Source organism: Harmonia axyridis, chromosome 2 (assembly GCF_914767665.1).
Source record: "Harmonia axyridis chromosome 2, icHarAxyr1.1, whole genome shotgun sequence".
Taxonomy (NCBI): Eukaryota; Metazoa; Arthropoda; class Insecta; order Coleoptera; family Coccinellidae; genus Harmonia; species Harmonia axyridis.
The window spans coordinates 52,696,337-52,717,179 of record NC_059502.1 but is presented as its reverse complement, the minus strand read 5'-3'; the positions used below and the strand labels follow the sequence as shown (position 1 = coordinate 52,717,179).

The 20,843-nt window shown below is 31.5% G+C and overlaps 3 protein-coding genes across 7 annotated transcripts; 2 read left to right on the top strand and 1 right to left on the bottom strand.

The window, feature by feature from the left end:
- Positions 1–10,448: 10,448 nt before the first annotated feature.
- On the bottom strand, positions 10,449–12,120 carry LOC123672284. Of its 5 annotated transcripts, XR_006746241.1 has the most exons (5): positions 11,983–12,120; positions 11,839–11,931; positions 11,080–11,747; positions 10,944–11,028; positions 10,684–10,852 (listed from the first exon to the last, which is right to left on the bottom strand). XR_006746241.1 is itself a non-coding variant. In XM_045606338.1 (2 exons), the coding sequence occupies exons 1-2, from the start codon at positions 11,226–11,228 to the stop codon at positions 10,464–10,466; spliced, it is 504 nt and encodes a 167-aa protein (XP_045462294.1). In that variant the 5' UTR covers positions 11,229–11,410; the 3' UTR covers positions 10,449–10,463. The 5 variants fall into 5 exon arrangements, 1 of the variants encoding a protein (XP_045462294.1); XR_006746240.1 differs by having other exon boundaries at positions 10,944–11,034; positions 11,839–12,113; XR_006746239.1 differs by having other exon boundaries at positions 11,839–12,113.
- A 4,133-nt stretch (positions 12,121–16,253) lies between these two features.
- On the top strand, positions 16,254–18,479 carry LOC123673415. Its single transcript, XM_045607899.1, has one exon. It carries the CDS (start codon positions 16,254–16,256, stop codon positions 18,477–18,479), a length of 2,226 nt encoding a protein of 741 aa, XP_045463855.1.
- A 150-nt stretch (positions 18,480–18,629) lies between these two features.
- Positions 18,630–19,199, top strand: LOC123673414. The gene has a single exon (XM_045607898.1). The coding sequence runs from the start codon at positions 18,630–18,632 to the stop codon at positions 19,197–19,199; it is 570 nt and encodes a 189-aa protein (XP_045463854.1).
- The last annotated feature ends 1,644 nt before the right edge of the window (positions 19,200–20,843 follow it).

The following is a 20,843-nucleotide window of genomic DNA, read 5'->3' as shown; positions in this document are numbered from 1 at the left end:
AAAAAATGGATTAATAATTTTTTATGCATGATGTTATCAGATAAGTCACTATTGTTTGATGACTTCTTACAAGTTTTTTAAAATGTTTATTTGTCAAGCTATTATGGCTCATGAAATGGCATTTAATAATAACTTACTAATAGATGGCTGTAATTCGCTGTTTGAAAGGTACAATATGGTTATTTTCATTTCAAACACATATATGTATATCTAAATACATATTAGACATTCGAATAAAATTTTTTCCTTTTCAAATTACTCGATTGATCCTAGATGAATTTTTTCGATGAAAAGCTACAATGAGTTGTATTATTTACTTCTTGTCACAAATTTCATAGTTTTTATATTTCTCCTCAATGAAAAAGGTCACAGACATAGACAAGATAATTGTCTTGTGTCTGAATGAAAAAAACCAACAATAAAACAATCATTTATCTTTTCAGAGGCAATTACGAATTTCTTGTATAAACGACCTCAAACTGTCTTTGGATTATTATTGGATTTCGTGTTTAAACACCAAATCTTGCGTGCTTCAGGTAATTATCAAAAACTGACTGCACATATTTCAACCATCTTCAATCAAATAGACCGATAGTAGGAGAAGCTCACACGCGAATCAGCTCAAAAAAAAAGAGTAGGAGTGGCCTTTATCTGTGACTTCAAGGCTGTGAAAATTTTTGATTTACTTCTCGGAAAACAATTTTTTCATTTTGTTATATTTTATCCTAATTCTAAATAATACTGTGGATTGGCTTGGTTTCTACTTGTTCGAAATTCATTTTAAATCGAAAATTAAATGACAGTCATTATATTTCATTTTTTTTTTTCGTATTCCTGGTACTGTATGCATAATGGAAACTGTTTTGGAGGAAGCTAACCTTATGGTCATCAATATACATACCGGGTGTAATAGGATCATGGTACACACCCCTTATCTCCCTTAAATTTGAAGGTTATAGATTGAAATTTAGGATAATAATAATAATAGGTATTTATTTCCAGAATTGTATGTACATTACAAAATGATAAAAACAAGTCACAAATTCCTTACAAAAAAATAAATCAATGAACTAATATATCTATGATATTTGTACATGACAAAAGACTATAAATTCATTTAAAGAATATGGTTCACATTTAATTAACAGTTCGAATAATTGTCTCTTGAAGAGTTTAATTTCTTTAATTGATCTTATTTTTCTAGGTAAATGATTGAACAGTTTCATACTGATTTAGTGATTATTACGCTCTGTACTCGTTAGTCTGTGAATAGGTAATAGATATTCAATCATTATCCTGGTAGGATTCACATTTTTACAATCCTGAAAATAGGAATTGTTCTCAAACAAAAATAACAAGAGTTTATAGATATATAAACCAGGGGAAATTTAATGAAGGAAACATCACTCTTAAATTAAATTTCCCTGTTGGTTTCTTCTTTATTATCTTCTTCATTTTCCTCTTCACTTTCAACACTTTCTTCATCTTCTTCATATTCTTCATCACTGTCCATCTTGTCGAAACGATGTATATTAACATTCTGCCAATTTGTATCGAAGATAGTGAAGGTACCTTCGAAAATTAACGTTGTCCTACACATCGGACAACATTTGGAAGAACTGGAGCACCACCTGTCGATGCATTCTTCGTGAAAACGATGCCTGCAATCGGTTAGGTACAGTTCTCCAGTCAACCTACTCAGACATACGCTGCAGTCTTCCTCAAAAGTTATACCCCTAGGAAAAAAAAAGTACATATTAATTCGCTGTTTGATAGGTACAATATGGTTATCGTTCATTTCATACACATATATTGAACAAAAATTTCTTTATAAAAATGCAACATTCAGAAACTGAAGATAACATTCGATTATATTGTTTCAAAAATAATTAAAGAAAACAATGATGTAAAAGCATTACCTTTCTGTACAGTCGTTGTACAACTTTTCGAAACTGAACTCATATAAATGATCCAAAGACATCTTTTTAGCTTTAAAATTATCTGTTCTGTACTTCACCACTGTTGAACTGATACTAAGCTAGTAAGCGTACCAACACACTTAAGTACTCAAATACGTCAGGCGCGGATCCAGGACCCACTTTTGGGGGGGGGGAAAATTCTAGATTCTTCCGCCATTTTGGGACGTCATTTTTTTTTGCCGTTCATTAATATGGGTTTTCACAAAATGCATTGAAGGTGGAATGAATAGAATAAAAAATGTCCCCATTCATTTACTTGTATTTTCACATTATATGAAGTAACAAAGTGTATTAATTACATATCGATATTTATTTTGAAGTATCAAACTACTCAAACTGATTTCGAAATTCAATCTAAACAATGTGAAAAGAGAATATGATTTTTATTTTCGTTCAATTATATCTGATTTATTTTATCACCTTGGTAAAAATAAATATTTCAAAAAAGGGTTAAACTGTCGTTTCTTATTTGTTGACAGATACATTCCAAGAATTATTCATCTGATAATACATTAGATAGTTAAAATTTTCAGAATGGCCGTCAACCTCATTAGGTAAGTCATTATAAATATGACAAATAAATATTTTAAATGTACCTACACTCATTAAGAGTACCTAAGTCAAACTTTTGTTGGTTATCTGATGATGCCACGTTCATTAAACCATTATTTAACTTTCTAATAGATAACAGAGGTATCCATAAGAATTTGTGAATAAACTAAATTAGGTCCTGATATCAGCAACTAAATTCTTATTGTTCAGGGGTCAGTGATAAATAAATACCACGAAAAAAAAATTATAAAACAAATAAACATTTTAAAAAAACTTCAAGAAAAGCGTCTAACTTTTTCTGCTTATCTGATCACGTTATGGTCATTAAAGCATTATTCAATTATTTACTGATAGATAGTTGAATAATTCTCATACTTTCTTCTTAAAGTTATTCAACTATCTGTTTGTAATTCAAAAATGGATTAATAATTTTTTATGCATGATGTTATCAGATAAGTCACTATTGTTTGATGACTTCTTACAAGTTTTTTAAAATGTTTATTTGTCAAGCTATTATGGCTCATGAAATGGCATTTAATAATAACTTACTAATAGATGGCTGTAATTCGCTGTTTGAAAGGTACAATATGGTTATTTTCATTTCAAACACATATATGTATATCTAAATACATATTAGACATTCGAATAAAATTTTTTCCTTTTCAAATTACTCGATTGATCCTAGATAAATTTTTCCGATGAAAAGCTACAATGAGTTGTATTATTTACTTCTTGTCACAAATTTCATAGTTTTTATATTTCTCCTCAATGAAAAAGGTCACAGACATAGACAAGATAATTGTCTTGAGTCTGAATGAAAAAAACCAACAATAAAACAATCATTTATCTTTTCAGAGGCAAATACGAGTTTCTTGTATAAACGACCTCAAACTGTCTTTGGATTATTATTGGATTTCGTGTTTAAACACCAAATCTTGCGTGCTTCAGGTAATTATCAAAAACTGACTGCACATATTTCAACCATCTTCAATCAAATAGACCGATAGTAGGAGAAGCTCACACGCGAATCAGCTCAAAAAAAACAGTAGGAGTGGCCTTTATCTGTGACTTCAAGGCTGTGAAAATTTTTGATTTACTTCTCGGAAAACAATTTTTTCATTTTGTTATATTTTATCCTAATTCTAAATAACACTGTGGATTGGCTTGGTTTCTACTTGTTCGAAATTCATTTTAAATCGAAAATTAAATGACAGTCATTATATTTCATCTTTTTTTTTCGTATTCCTGGTACTGTATGCATAATGGAAACTGTTTTGGAGGAAGCTAACCTTATGGTCATCAATATACATACCGGGTGTAATAGGATCATGGTACACACCCCTTATCTCCCTTAAATTTGAAGGTTATAGATTGAAATTTAGGATAATAATAATAATAGGTATTTATTTCCAGAATTGTATGTACATTACAAAATGATAAAAACAAGTCACAAATTCCTTACAAAAAAATAAATCAATGAACTAATATATCTATGATATTTGTACATGACAAAAGACTATAAATTCATTTAAAGAATATGGTTCACATTCAATTAACAGTTCGAATAATTGTCTCTTGAAGAGTTTAATTTCTTTAATTGATCTTATTTTTCTAGGTAAATGATTGAACAGTTTCATACTGATTTAGTAATTATTACGCTCTGTACTCGTTAGTCTGTGAATAGGTAATAGATATTCAATCATTATCCTGGTAGGATTCACATTTTTACAATCCTGAAAATAGGAATTGTTCTCAAACAAAAATAACAAGAGTTTATAGATATATAAACCAGGGGAAATTTAATGAAGGAAACATCACTCTTAAATTAAATTTCCCTGTTGGTTTCTTCTTTATTATCTTCTTCATTTTCCTCTTCACTTTCAACACTTTCTTCATCTTCTTCATATTCTTCATCACTGTCCATCTTGTCGAAACGATGTATATTAACATTCTGCCAATTTGTATCGAAGATAGTGAAGGTACCTTCGAAAATTAACGTTGTCCTACACATCGGACAACATTTGGAAGAACTGGAGCACCACCTGTCGATGCATTCTTTGTGAAAACAATGCCTGCAATCGGTTAGGTACAGTTCTCCAGTCAACCTACTCAGACATACGCTGCAGTCTTCCTCAAAAGTTATACCCCTAGGAAAAAAAAAGTACATATTAATTCGCTGTTTGATAGGTACAATATGGTTATCGTTCATTTCATACACATATATTGAACAAAAATTTCTTTATAAAAATGCAACATTCAGAAACTGAAGATAACATTCGATTATATTGTTTCAAAAATAATTAAAGAATACAATGATGTAAAAGCATTACCTTTCTGTACAGTCGTTGTACAACTTTTCGAAACTGAACTCATATAAATGATCCAAAGACATCTTTTTAGCTTTAAAATTATCTGTTCTGTACTTCACCACTGTTGAACTGATACTAAGCTAGTAAGCGTACCAACACACTTAAGTACTCAAATACGTCAGGCGCGGATCCAGGACCCACTTTTGGGGGGGGGGAAAATTCTAGATTCTTCCGCCATTTTGGGACGTCATTTTTTTTTGCCGTTCATTAATATGGGTTTTCACAAAATGCATTGAAGGTGGAATGAATAGAATAAAAAATGTCCCCATTCATTTACTTGTATTTTCACATTATATGAAGTAACAAAGTGTATTAATTACATATCGATATTTATTTTGAAGTATCAAACTACTCAAACTGATTTCGTTCTTTAGTTGAACGTTTCGAAATTCAATCTAAACAATGTGAAAAGAGAATATGATTTTTATTTTCGTTCAATTATATCTGATTTATTTTATCACCTTGGTAAAAATAAATATTTCAAAAAAGGGTTAAACTGTCGTTTCTTATTTGTTGACAGATACATTCCAAGAATTATTCATCTGATAATACATTAGATAGTTAAAATTTTCAGAATGGCCGTCAACCTCATTAGGTAAGTCATTATAAATATGACAAATAAATATTTTAAATGTACCTACACTCATTAAGAGTACCTAAGTCAAACTTTTGTTGGTTATCTGATGATGCCACGTTCATTAAACCATTATTTAACTTTCTAATAGATAACAGAGGTATCCATAAGAATTTGTGAATAAACTAAATTAGGTCCTGATATCAGCAACTAAATTCTTATTGTTCAGGGGTCAGTGATAAATAAATACCACAAAAAAAAAATTATAAAACAAATAAACATTTTGAAAAAACTTCAAGAAAAGCGTCTAACTTTTTCTGCTTATCTGATCACGTTATGGTCATTAAAGCATTATTTAATTATTTACTGATAGATAGTTGAATAATTCTCATACTTTCTTCTTAAAGTTATTCAACTATCTGTTTGTAATTAAAAAATGGATTAATAATTTTTTATGCATGATGTTATCAGATAAGTCACCATTGTTTGATGACTTCTTACAAGTTTTTTAAAATGTTTATTTGTCAAGCTATTATGGCTCATGAAATGGCATTTAATAATAACTTACTAATAGATGGCTGTAATTCGCTGTTTGAAAGGTACAATATGGTTATTTTCATTTCAAACACATATATGTATATCTAAATACATATTAGACATTCGAATAAAATTTTTTCCTTTTCAAATTACTCGATTGATCCTAGATAAATTTTTTCGATGAAAAGCTACAATGAGTTGTATTATTTACTTCTTGTCACAAATTTCATAGTTTTTATATTTCTCCTCAATGAAAAAGGTCACAGACATAGACAAGATAATTGTCTTGTGTCTGAATGAAAAAAACCAACAATAAAACAATCATTTATCTTTTCAGAGGCAATTACGAATTTCTTGTATAAACGACCTCAAACTGTCTTTGGATTATTATTGGATTTCGTGTTTAAACACCAAATCTTGCGTGCTTCAGGTAATTATCAAAAACTGACTGCACATATTTCAACCATCTTCAATCAAATAGACCGATAGTAGGAGAAGCTCACACGCGAATCAGCTAAAAAAAAACAGTAGGAGTGGCCTTTGTCTGTGACTTCAAGGCTGTGAAAATTTTTGATTTACTTCTCGGAAAACAATTTTTTCATTTTGTTATATTTTATCCTAATTCTAAATAATACTGTGGATTGGCTTGGTTTCTACTTGTTCGAAATTCATTTTAAATCGAAAATTAAATGACAGTCATTATATTTCATCTTTTTTTTTCGTATTCCTGGTACTGTATGCATAATGGAAACTGTTTTGGAGGAAGCTAACCTTATGGTCATCAATATACATACCGGGTGTAATAGGATCATGGTACACACCCCTTATCTCCCTTAAATTTGAAGGTTATAGATTGAAATTTAGGATAATAATAATAATAGGTATTTATTTCCAGAATTGTATGTACATTACAAAATGATAAAAACAAGTCACAAATTCCTTACAAAAAAATAAATCAATGAACTAATATATCTATGATATTTGTACATGACAAAGACTATAAATTCATTTAAAAAATATGGTTCACATTTAATTAACAGTTCGAATAATTGTCTCTTGAAGAGTTTAATTTCTTTAATTGATCTTATTTTTCTAGGTAAATGATTGAACAGTTTCATACTGATTTAGTAATTATTACGCTCTGTACTCGTTAGTCTGTGAATAGGTAATAGATATTCAATCATTATCCTGGTAGGATTCACATTTTTACAATCCTGAAAATAGGAATTGTTCTCAAACAAAAATAACAAGAGTTTATAGATATATAAACCAGGGGAAATTTAATGAAGGAAACATCACTCTTAAATTAAATTTCCCTGTTGGTTTCTTCTTTATTATCTTCTTCATTTTCCTCTTCACTTTCAACACTTTCTTCATCTTCTTCATATTCTTCATCACTGTCCATCTTGTCGAAACGATGTATATTGACATTCTGCCAATTTGTATCGAAGATAGTGAAGGTACCTTCGAAAATTAACGTTGTCCTACACATCGGACAACATTTGGAAGAACTGGAGCACCACCTGTCGATGCATTCTTTGTGAAAACAATGCCTGCAATCGGTTAGGTACAGTTCTCCAGTCAACCTACTCAGACATACGCTGCAGTCTTCCTCAAAAGTTATACCCCTAGGAAAAAAAAAGTACATATTAATTCGCTGTTTGATAGGTACAATATGGTTATCGTTCATTTCATACACATATATTGAACAAAAATTTCTTTATAAAAATGCAACATTCAGAAACTGAAGATAACATTCGATTATATTGTTTCAAAAATAATTAAAGAAAACAATGATGTAAAAGCATTACCTTTCTGTACAGTCGTTGTACAACTTTTCGAAACTGAACTCATATAAATGATCCAAAGACATCTTTTTAGCTTTAAAATTATCTGTTCTGTACTTCACCACTGTTGAACTGATACTAAGCTAGTAAGCGTACCAACACACTTAAGTACTCAAATACGTCAGGCGCGGATCCAGGACCCACTTTTGGGGGGGGGGGAAAATTCTAGATTCTTCCGCCATTTTGGGACGTCATTTTTTTTTGCCGTTCATTAATATGGGTTTTCACAAAATGCATTGAAGGTGGAATGAATAGAATAAAAAATGTCCCCATTCATTTACTTGTATTTTCACATTATATGAAGTAACAAAGTGTAATTATTACATATCGATATTTATTTTGAAGTATCAAACTACTCAAACTGATTTCGTTCTTTAGTTGAACGTTTCGAAATTCAATCTATGTACATAGATATATATATATATATGTATATCTAAATACATATTAGACATTCGAATAAAATTTTTTCCTTTTCAAATTACTCGATTGATCCTAGATAAATTTTTTCGATGAAAAGCTACAATGAGTTGTATTATTTACTTCTTGTCACAAATTTCATAGTTTTTATATTTCTCCTCAATGAAAAAGGTCACAGACATAGACAAGATAATTGTCTTGTGTCTGAATGAAAAAAACCAACAATAAAACAATCATTTATCTTTTCAGAGGCAATTACGAATTTCTTGTATAAACGACCTCAAACTGTCTTTGGATTATTATTGGATTTCGTGTTTAAACACCAAATCTTGCGTGCTTCAGGTAATTATCAAAAACTGACTGCACATATTTCAACCATCTTCAATCAAATAGACCGATAGTAGGAGAAGCTCACACGCGAATCAGCTAAAAAAAAACAGTAGGAGTGGCCTTTGTCTGTGACTTCAAGGCTGTGAAAATTTTTGATTTACTTCTCGGAAAACAATTTTTTCATTTTGTTATATTTTATCCTAATTCTAAATAATACTGTGGATTGGCTTGGTTTCTACTTGTTCGAAATTCATTTTAAATCGAAAATTAAATGACAGTCATTATATTTCATCTTTTTTTTTCGTATTCCTGGTACTGTATGCATAATGGAAACTGTTTTGGAGGAAGCTAACCTTATGGTCATCAATATACATACCGGGTGTAATAGGATCATGGTACACACCCCTTATCTCCCTTAAATTTGAAGGTTATAGATTGAAATTTAGGATAATAATAATAATAGGTATTTATTTCCAGAATTGTATGTACATTACAAAATGATAAAAACAAGTCACAAATTCCTTACAAAAAAATAAATCAATGAACTAATATATCTATGATATTTGTACATGACAAAGACTATAAATTCATTTAAAGAATATGGTTCACATTTAATTAACAGTTCGAATAATTGTCTCTTGAAGAGTTTAATTTCTTTAATTGATCTTATTTTTCTAGGTAAATGATTGAACAGTTTCATACTGATTTAGTAATTATTACGCTCTGTACTCGTTAGTCTGTGAATAGGTAATAGATATTCAATCATTATCCTGGTAGGATTCACATTTTTACAATCCTGAAAATAGGAATTGTTCTCAAACAAAAATAACAAGAGTTTATAGATATATAAACCAGGGGAAATTTAATGAAGGAAACATCACTCTTAAATTAAATTTCCCTGTTGGTTTCTTCTTTATTATCTTCTTCATTTTCCTCTTCACTTTCAACACTTTCTTCATCTTCTTCATATTCTTCATCACTGTCCATCTTGTCGAAACGATGTATATTGACATTCTGCCAATTTGTATCGAAGATAGTGAAGGTACCTTCGAAAATTAACGTTGTCCTACACATCGGACAACATTTGGAAGAACTGGAGCACCACCTGTCGATGCATTCTTTGTGAAAACAATGCCTGCAATCGGTTAGGTACAGTTCTCCAGTCAACCTACTCAGACATACGCTGCAGTCTTCCTCAAAAGTTATACCCCTAGGAAAAAAAAAGTACATATTAATTCGCTGTTTGATAGGTACAATATGGTTATCGTTCATTTCATACACATATATTGAACAAAAATTTCTTTATAAAAATGCAACATTCAGAAACTGAAGATAACATTCGATTATATTGTTTCAAAAATAATTAAAGAAAACAATGATGTAAAAGCATTACCTTTCTGTACAGTCGTTGTACAACTTTTCGAAACTGAACTCATATAAATGATCCAAAGACATCTTTTTAGCTTTAAAATTATCTGTTCTGTACTTCACCACTGTTGAACTGATACTAAGCTAGTAAGCGTACCAGCGTTGCCAACCCAAAATCTTGAGATTACCGTACCAGGGACGAGAAATTACCGTATTTGGGACACTTTTACCGTACACAGAACCACAGAAGTAAATAGAGAAAGAGATAAACAATTCTTTCTATTCTATGGCCATACCTAACCTACAAATTGTAATTTAAACTTGTCAAAATTTAACTAAGCCCTAAATCAAAGATTAGGGAGAGAAAGAAAAAATGCTTTGTCAAATTAGTGGAATTTTTAATTCAATTGAATAAACATAATAAAATGTACAGAAGAATATATACATGAAAATAAGTAATATATAAGTAATCTTAAATGTGAATCATTATTCATTGCATAGATTTCTTAGTTTTTGATTTTTTGTATTCACTTAACAAGCACATTTCTTTCAAGTCATCATCATATCTTCTGTTGAATTTATTAACAAAGTTTGCTTTCAACTCATTAGCAAAAATAATATGAGCATCTTTGGAAAGGTATCGTTTTGATTCACATATCAATCTTGAGATATTTGTTCTATTGGTAGCCTCGATGGGTCTTCCTTTGCAAAAACAGTGGGGAACTTTACGCCTAAATATTTTGCACTTCAAAGAATTGATTTTAGCCTTCATTCTTTCAATTCTCTGGTTGGTTAAGGGGCTCAGCTTACTACCACTACGTTTGGGGGTGGCCGAACTGCTACTTGCTTCTGTAAAACCTTCTGATTCCATTGTAACATCTAGAAAAAAGAAAAACAATTTCATCTTATTGCATTTAACACTAATTTGAATTGATAATTTCATTCAACAACTTCAAGTAACTAGACTTACAAATATGATTTGCATTCATGTGTCCTCTTTTCAAAAATTTATATTTCAATCGTCTATGACAAATTCATCTTCATCAACTTCGATACTAGAACTGGAAGAATTAGAATACATATCAATTTTATTCATTCTTGCATACATATTCTGAGTAGGTGTAAAATCTACGCAGTTACCATCTTTTTTCACACACTGAGACGTTAATAAACAACCATTGATTGTATTAGTTATTAACTTATTTCTTGATTTTGTTTTAACCAAGTTTATTTTACTGGAGACTCTTTTTCGCATTCAGCATTTGAGTGCGGAAGGGATAATATATTCAGTACGAACTGTGACAATTTCTGGAATTCAAATACACCCATTTCATTTGTATATTTTTGGAGTTTTCCCCAGAATATGTCAATGTCCTCGTTGATGTCTATTTTTTTTCTTCATCAGCAGTAAAATGGTAATCTGGCAGCAACCTCCACTGTTCATCGATTAGTTGACCTTCACTACTGTCATAAAAACGTGTCATATTTTGGAGCACATGAGCTAATGATGGGAACTGCTGGTGTATATCTGAAGAAACTGCATTTTTAGGCACAAATATCTGCAATTTTGGCAAAATAAAATTGTCGAAATCATACCGTTTTCTAATTTCTACACAGAGACATGAGTAGAAAAGCTGGCATCTTTCAAAAAACATTTCTAATAACTGAGCCATTTCTGAAATAATGGTTAAGGGGCTCAGCTTACTACCACTACGTTTGGGGGTGGCCGAACTGCTACTTGCTTCTGTAAAACCTTCTGATTCCATTGTAACATCTAGAAAAAAGAAAAACAATTTCATCTTATTGCATTTATCACTAATTTGAATTGATAATTTCATTCAACAACTTCAAGTAACTAGACTTACAAATATGATTTGCATTCATGTCTTCATGTGTCCTCTTTTCAAAAATTTATATTTCAACCGTCTATGACAAATTCACCTTCATCAACTTCGATACTAGAACTAGAAGAATTAGAATACATATCAATTTTGTTCATTCTTGCATACATATTCTGAGTAGGTGTAAAATCTACGCAGTTACCATCTTTTTTCACACACTGAGACGTTAATAAACAACCATTGATTGTATTAGTTATTAACTTATTTCTTGATTTTGTTTTAACCAAGTTTATTTTACTGAAGACTTTCGCATTCAGCATTTGAGTGTGGAAGGGATAATATATTTAGTACGAACTGTGACAATTTCTGGAATTCAAATACACCCATTTCATTTGTATATTTTTGGAGTTTTCCCCAGAATATGTCAATTTTTATTGATACATTACAATTTCAAAAGCCACTATTACAATGAGCTCAAAAAAAAAATCGCAATTGAAATTACGAAATTACCGTATTTTGGCGTACGGTAGCCCCTTCGGACCGTATACCGTATTTTGCATCAATTTACCGTACAAATACGGTAATTACCGTACGGTTGGCAACGCTGAAGCGTACCAACACACTTAAGTACTCAAATACGTCAGGCGCGGATCCAGGACCCACTTTTGGGGGGGGGGAAAATTCTAGATTCTTCCGCCATTTTGGGACGTCATTTTTTTTTGCCGTTCATTAATATGGGTTTTCACAAAATGCATTGAAGGTGGAATGAATAGAATAAAAAATGTCCCCATTCATTTACTTGTATTTTCACATTATATGAAGTAACAAAGTGTATTAATTACATATCGATATTTATTTTGAAGTATCAAACTACTCAAACTGATTTCGTTCTTTAGTTGAACGTTTCGAAATTCAATCTAAACAATGTGAAAAGAGAATATGATTTTTATTTTCGTTCAATTATATCTGATTTATTTTATCACCTTGGTAAAAATAAATATTTCAAAAAAGGGTTAAACTGTCGTTTCTTATTTGTTGACAGATACATTCCAAGAATTATTCATCTGATAATACATTAGATAGTTAAAATTTTCAGAATGGCCGTCAACCTCATTAGGTAAGTCATTATAAATATGACAAATAAATATTTTAAATGTACCTACACTCATTAAGAGTACCTAAGTCAAACTTTTGTTGGTTATCTGATGATGCCACGTTCATTAAACCATTATTTAACTTTCTAATAGATAACAGAGGTATCCATAAGAATTTGTGAATAAACTAAATTAGGTCCTGATATCAGCAACTGAATTCTTATTGTTCAGGGGTCAGTGATAAATAAATACCACGAAAAAAAAATTATAAAACAAATAAACATTTTAAAAAAACTTCAAGAAAAGCGTCTAACTTTTTCTGCTTATCTGATCACGTTATGGTCATTAAAGCATTATTTAATTATTTACTGATAGATAGTTGAATAATTCTCATACTTTCTTCTTAAAGTTATTCAACTATCTGTTTGTAATTAAAAAATGGATTAATAATTTTTTATGCATGATGTTATCAGATAAGTCACTATTGTTTGATGACTTCTTACAAGTTTTTTAAAATGTTTATTTGTCAAGCTATTATGGCTCATGAAATGGCATTTAATAATAACTTACTAATAGATGGCTGTAATTCGCTGTTTGAAAGGTACAATATGGTTATTTTCATTTCAAACACATATATGTATATCTAAATACATATTAGACATTCGAATAAAATTTTTTCCTTTTCAAATTACTCGATTGATCCTAGATAAATTTTTCCGATGAAAAGCTACAATGAGTTGTATTATTTACTTCTTGTCACAAATTTCATAGTTTTTATATTTCTCCTCAATGAAAAAGGTCACAGACATAGACAAGATAATTGTCTTGAGTCTGAATGAAAAAAACCAACAATAAAACAATCATTTATCTTTTCAGAGGCAATTACGAATTTCTTGTATAAACGACCTCAAACTGTCTTTGGATTATTATTGGATTTCGTGTTCAAACACCAAATCTTGCGTGCTTCAGGTAATTATCAAAAACTGACTGCACATATTTCAACCATCTTCAATCAAATAGACCGATAGTAGGAGAAGCTCACACGCGAATCAGCTCAAAAAAAAACAGTAGGAGTGGCCTTTATCTGTGACTTCAAGGCTGTGAAAATTTTTGATTTACTTCTCGGAAAACAATTTTTTCATTTTGTTATATTTTATCCTAATTCTAAATAATACTGTGGATTGGCTTGGTTTCTACTTGTTCGAAATTCATTTTAAATCGAAAATTAAATGACAGTCATTATATTTCATCTTTTTTTTTCGTATTCCTGGTACTGTATGCATAATGGAAACTGTTTTGCAGGAAGCTAACCTTATGGTCATCAATATACATACCGGGTGTAATAGGATCATGGTACACACCCCTTATCTCCCTTAAATTTGAAGGTTATAGATTGAAATTTAGGATAATAATAATAATAATAATAGGTATTTATTTCCAGAATTGTATGTACATTACAAAATGATAAAAACAAGTCACAAATTCCTTACAAAAAAATAAATCAATGAACTAATATATCTATGATATTTGTACATGACAAAAGACTATAATAGTATATTCTAAAACAAGTTGCAGAATGGGCTCCTATTCCAACACGAATGCGAAATTCGAAAACGAGCGACGAAGGAGCGAGTTTTGGAACGCATGAGTGTTGGAATTGCCTTCTGCAACGAGTATTAGACGATATTTTCTCTATTTCAGTCAAGTTTTGCGAAATATTGTCGAAATTCAATGAAAAATTCAGATTATATATCCTAGTGACTTTTGTATTGTATCTTGGCAGTTGGTGTGACTGTTACGAAAATTGACAGATTACGGAATTTGAATATGAATCGTATGTTTCGAATTTAGACATAATTTACAATTATACATTAAATTCATGAATTATGTCTGACGAAATCGATTGAACACTACCTGAATTATGAGAGTTTGCGAATATGTATCAAATCATTTCTCTATATCCCCAAATTATATTATATTGACAATTATTGACGTTTGTTGAAATTTGATAGGATTGGACGTCAGCATAGACAACCACAAAACGAAAAATTTATCTGAAAACGATGCTGTAATGAGTTCATTACAGCACTGTTTTTTAGAACTGTAATGAACTCATTACGATACAGAAATAGAGAAATTCATTTAAAGAATATGGTTCACATTTAATTAACAGTTCGAATAATTGTCTCTTGAAGAGTTTAATTTCTTTAATTGATCTTATTTTTCTAGGTAAATAATTGAACAGTTTCATACTGATTTAGTAATTATTACGCTCTGTACTCGTTAGTCTGTGAATAGGTAATAGATATTCAATCATTATCCTGGTAGGATTCACATTTTTACAATCCTGAAAATAGGAATTGTTCTCAAACAAAAATAACAAGAGTTTATAGATATATAAACCAGGGGAAATTTAATGAAGGAAACATCACTCTTAAATTGAATTTCCCTGTTGGTTTCTTCTTTATTATCTTCTTCATTTTCCTCTTCACTTTCAACACTTTCTTCATCTTCTTCATATTCTTCATCACTGTCCATCTTGTCGAAACGATGTATATTGACATTCTGCCAATTTGTATCGAAGATAGTGAAGGTACCTTCGAAAATTAACGTTGTCCTACACATCGGACAACATTTGGAAGAACTGGAGCACCACCTGTCGATGCATTCTTTGTGAAAACAATGCCTGCAATCGGTTAGGTACAGTTCTCCAGTCAACCTACTCAGACATACGCTGCAGTCTTCCTCAAAAGTTATACCCCTAGGAAAAAAAAAGTACATATTAATTCGCTGTTTGATAGGTACAATATGGTTATCGTTCATTTCATACACATATATTGAACAAAAATTTCTTTATAAAAATGCAACATTCAGAAACTGAAGATAACATTCGATTATATTGTTTCAAAAATAATTAAAGAAAACAATGATGTAAAAGCATTACCTTTCTGTACAGTCGTTGTACAACTTTTCGAAACTGAACTCATATAAATGATCCAAAGACATCTTTTTAGCTTTAAAATTATCTGTTCTGTACTTCACCACTGTTGAACTGATACTAAGCTAGTAAGCGTACCAACACACTTAAGTACTCAAATACGTCAGGCGCGGATCCAGGACCCACTTTTGGGGGGGGGGGAAATTCTAGATTCTTCCGCCATTTTGGGACGTCATTTTTTTTTGCCGTTCATTAATATGGGTTTTCACAACATGCATTGAAGGTGGAATGAAGGATTATCAGACCAGGATAACCTCATTCGTCTTGATAGAGCACTCAAGGGAAAAGCTAGGGAAACTGTTAAAGCTCTTCTAATATCTCCAAGCAATGTTTCAAGGATAATCAATATGCTCGAGATGAATTTTGGTAGACCTGAATGGATTGTTCTATCTCTCATGGAAAAAGTGAAGAAAATCAGCCCTGTAAAAGAAGACAGTTTGGAATCCTGTATTTTTTTCTCAAACGCAGTTACTAATATGGTGGTCACGATGAGAAATGTTAATTCTTCACTATATTTGTTCAATCCGGAAATGTTAGTGAATATTGTTGAAAAACTTCCCACCATACAAAAGTACAACTGGGGAAAATATAAATATCAGAAAGATTTACAGGGAATACCAACATCCCTTGAAGATTTTGCAAATTGGTACGAAGAAGAGGTAAATTCTATGGCTTCTACAAGTAATCCATTCCAGAGAAGTAAACACATGTCAAGGAAAGAAACAGTTAGTTTTTCAAAAAAGTCCGAGCCGAGAAAGGCAGAAAATTCCAAAGTTTGTGTATTTTGCCAGAGAACGAATCATAAAATAGAGGAATGTGGTGAATTCATAGAGAAGACTATACCAGAAAGAAGACAATCAGTTATGAATTTGAGATTATGTTTTCTATGTCTCCAATTGGGTCACATGGCTAATAAATGTTTCCTCAGAACGAGATGTGGTATAATGGGTTGTAAAGGAAAGCATAGCAGTCTTCTTCATCTGGCAAGAGATCCAAACAGCTCATATCCAACTTTACAAGATAAAACAGCAGCTTCGAGTGAATTTTGTGCGAAATTGAACGATGTGGATCAAAAAACTCTGCTGAGAATAGCACCAGTTATACTTCGTGGGCCTTATAATGAAATCAAGACATTTGCCTTATTCGATGAAGGCTCCACATGCTCGATGATGGATGAAAATTTAGCTATGAAATTGAACCTCTCTGGACCCATCGTTCCACTCCGTTTTCAATGGACAAATAACATTACCCATTTCGAGGATGAATCGAAAATGGTTGATGTTGATATTTCTGCCGACAGCAATAAACAAATCTTCTATAATCTGAAAAATTTGAGGACTGTTAAAAACTTGAGTATACCAAACCAGAAAATCAATGTAGATCTTTTGTCTCAGAATTTCCCACATTTGAACCGGAAAATTCTAGAGGCCGTGGAGAATGCAACTCCAGAAATTCTCATTGGCCAAGACAATTGCGGACTAATTATACCACGTCAGGTCATACAACCAAAAATGAATCAACCTATAATGTCCAAATCCAAATTAGGTTGGACTATTCATGGAGCACTCACTGATTCAACTGATGGAAATGAAATGAATCATGCAACTCTTTGTTGCCGACATATTGAAGATGATGAACTCCATCGTATGGTGAAAGATAGTTTCAAGTTAGAAGCTTTCGGAGTGAATGAAAAAATCATCAGCTCAGTAGAAGATCGCAAAGCACTTGAAATCATGAATAGCACAGCTAAAAGAATTGGTAACCGTTGGGAAATTGGACACCTTTGGAGAAATATGGATGTCGCATTTCCTGACAGCAAAGTAAACGCACTCAACCGTCTTTCCTGCATGGAGAGGAAAATGAAGAAAGATTGTGAATTCGCAAAGCAGTACCGTGAGAAGATCCAGGATTACATCAACAAGGGTTATGCAAGAAAATTAGAGTTAGAGGAGATTACAGAAAATCCGAGAAACTGGTTTTTACCACATTTTGCAGTGTGGAACGTCCATAAGCCCGGTAAAATTAGACTTGTCTTTGACGCTGCTGCAAGATCATTTGGATATAGCCTCAATGACTTTTTACTACAAGGTCCAGACTTTGTTCCTTCCTTGGTTTCCGTTTTATGGCGCTTTAGGCAGGGAAAAATTGCATTTAGTGGGGACATCAGGGAAATGTTTCACCAAGTGTTAATAAAAAAGGAAGATCGATGTGCTCAACGATTTCTTTGGCATGATGAAAATAACCTTGGTGGAATTCCGGATGTTTATGAAATGAATGTTATGATCTTCGGTGCCGTGTCTTTTCCATCCGTAGCCCAATTCATCAAGAACAGGAATGCTGAATGTTTCGAAGATAAATTCCCTGGAATAAGCAGAGCAATGAAGAGACAACATTATGTTGACGATTATTTGGATTCATGTAGCACATACGAGGAAGCTATTCAAAGAGTACGAGATGTAATTTATGTTCATAATCAAGCTGGTTTTGAAATGGTGAAATGGATTAGTAACTCCAAGAGGGTTCTAGAATCAATTCCAAAATGTCTTCGTGCTGAATCAGAAAAAAACATTTAAATTGATTCACAAGAAATCAAAAGAGTTCTTGGATTGTCTTGGTCTCCAGAAACTGACCAATTCATATATTCGCTGAACTTTCACAAAATTCCTATTGAAAAAACATCAGGATCAATAGCACCAACGAAACGGAAGGTCTTGCGGATCATCATGTCAATATTTGATCCTTTCGGGTTTTTGGCAACTTTGATCATAAAGGCGAATGTGTTTTGTGATGCGCGTGATAAGGCTTATTCCTATGTTGCTTACTTCAGAACAGAAGAAAAGGAGGATAATACTGAAACACATGTCTGCTTTGTTACTGCTGAGTATAAAGTTGCGCCATTGACTCAGCAAATCATACCCAAATTAGAGTTACAAGGAGCAGTGTTGGCATGCAGACTATCCAAGAAAATATGGGAAGAAGTTGAACATAAAATTCGCGAAACACATTATTGGACTGATTCATTGGTGGTACTTAAACAAATAAGATCCCAGTCGAGAAGGTTTCCTATGTTCGTGTCATGTCGAATAGGAGAAATCCATGAAAATGCAGATGTTTTCCAGTGGCACTGGGATCCTTCTGAAGAAAATGTAGCAGATCAGGCTACCAAAGAATTGAAAAATATCGATCTTAAACAAGATGGAGATTGGTTTAGCGGACCATCGTTTTTGGGAAAACCAAGGAAATTATGGTATTGTGAGGGTGGCAAAAATTCAAACGAAGAAAGGCATTTATAAAAGACCTGTTACGAAGCTGTGCATCCTTCCGACCACTTAGTGAAGATTTAAGTTCTTCACAGGGGGGAGAAATGTTAAGGCCAAATTCATTTTTTAATTTGACAGACGAGTGAACAGGAAATCAAGGGAGTTTAGTTTTTTGATAGTTCTGAATTGTCAAGTTTTCAAATAAAAAAGTTATTGAAGAATTTCACATTTGAATTTACACCATTATTTAACTTTCTAATAGATAACAGAGGTATCCATAAGAATTTGTGAATAAACTAAATTAGGTCCTGATATCAGCAACTAAATTCTTATTGTTCAGGGGTCAGTGATAAATAAATACCACGAAAAAAAAATTATAAAACAAATAAACATTTTAAAGAAACTTCAAGAAAAGCGTCTAACTTTTTCTGCTTATCTGATCACGTTATGGTCATTAAAGCATTATTTAATTATTTACTGATAGATAGTTGAATAATTCTCATACTTTCTTCTTAAAGTTATTCAACTATCTGTTTGTAATTAAAAAATGGATCAATAATTTTTTATGCATGATGTTATCAGATAAGTCACTATTGTTTGATGACTTCTTACAAGTTTTTTAAAATGTTTATTTGTCAAGCTATTATGGCTCATGAAATGGCATTTAATGATAACTTACTAATAGATGGCTGTAATTCGCTGTTTGAAAGGTACAATATGGTTATTTTCATTTCAAACACATATATGTAGGTATATCTAAATACATATTAGACATTCGAATAAAATTTTTTCCTTTTCAAATTACTCGATTGATCCTAGATAAATTTTTCCGATGAAAAGCTACAATGAGTTGTATTATTTACTTCTTGTCACAAATTTCATAGTTTTTATATTTCTCCTCAATGAAAAAGGTCACAGACATAGACAAGATAATTGTCTTGAGTCTGAATGAAAAAAACCAACAATAAAACAATCATTTATCTTTTCAGAGGCAATTACGAATTTCTTGTATAAACGACCTCAAACTGTCTTTGGATTATTATTGGATTTCGTGTTTAAACACCAAATCTTGCGTGCTTCAGGTAATTATCAAAAACTGACTGCACATATTTCAACCATCTTCAATCAAATAGACCGATAGTAGGAGAAGCTCACACGCGAATCAGCTCAAAAAAAACAGTAGGAGTGGCCTTTATCTGTGACTTCAAGGCTGTGAAAATTTTTGATTTACTTCTCGGAAAACAATTTTTTCATTTTGTTATATTTTATCCTAATTCTAAATAATACTGTGGATTGGCTTGGTTTCTTCTTGTTCGAAATTCATTTTAAATCGAAAATTAAATGACAGTCATTATATTTCATCTTTTTTTTTCGTATTCCTGGTACTGTATGCATAATGGAAACTGTTTTGGAGGAAGCTAACCTTATGGTCATCAATATACATACCGGGTGTAATAGGATCATGGTACACACCCCTTATCTCCCTTGAATTTGAAGGTTATAGATTGAAATTTAGGATAATAATAATAATAATAATAATAGGTATTTATTTCCAGAATTGTATGTACATTACAAAATGATAAAAACAAGTCACAAATTCCTTACAAAAAAATAAATCAATGAACTAATATATCTATGATATTTGTACATGACAAAAGACTATAAATTCATTTAAAG

What these genes read in the sequence shown, in the direction of transcription:
- LOC123672284 (XM_045606338.1), bottom strand. Translation starts at nt 11,228, where the DNA reads ATGCGAAAAAGAGTCTCCAGTAAAATAAACTTGGTTAAAACAAAATCA. An exon ending in TCAGTGTGTGAAAAAAGATG is followed by an intron (nt 10,853 to 11,113) that starts GTAACTGCGTAG and finishes TCTTTTTTCTAG; the next exon opens with ATGTTACAATGGAATCAGAA.
- LOC123673415 (XM_045607899.1), top strand. Translation starts at nt 16,254, where the DNA reads ATGCTCGAGATGAATTTTGGTAGACCTGAATGGATTGTTCTATCTCTC.
- LOC123673414 (XM_045607898.1), top strand. Translation starts at nt 18,630, where the DNA reads ATGTCAATATTTGATCCTTTCGGGTTTTTGGCAACTTTGATCATAAAG.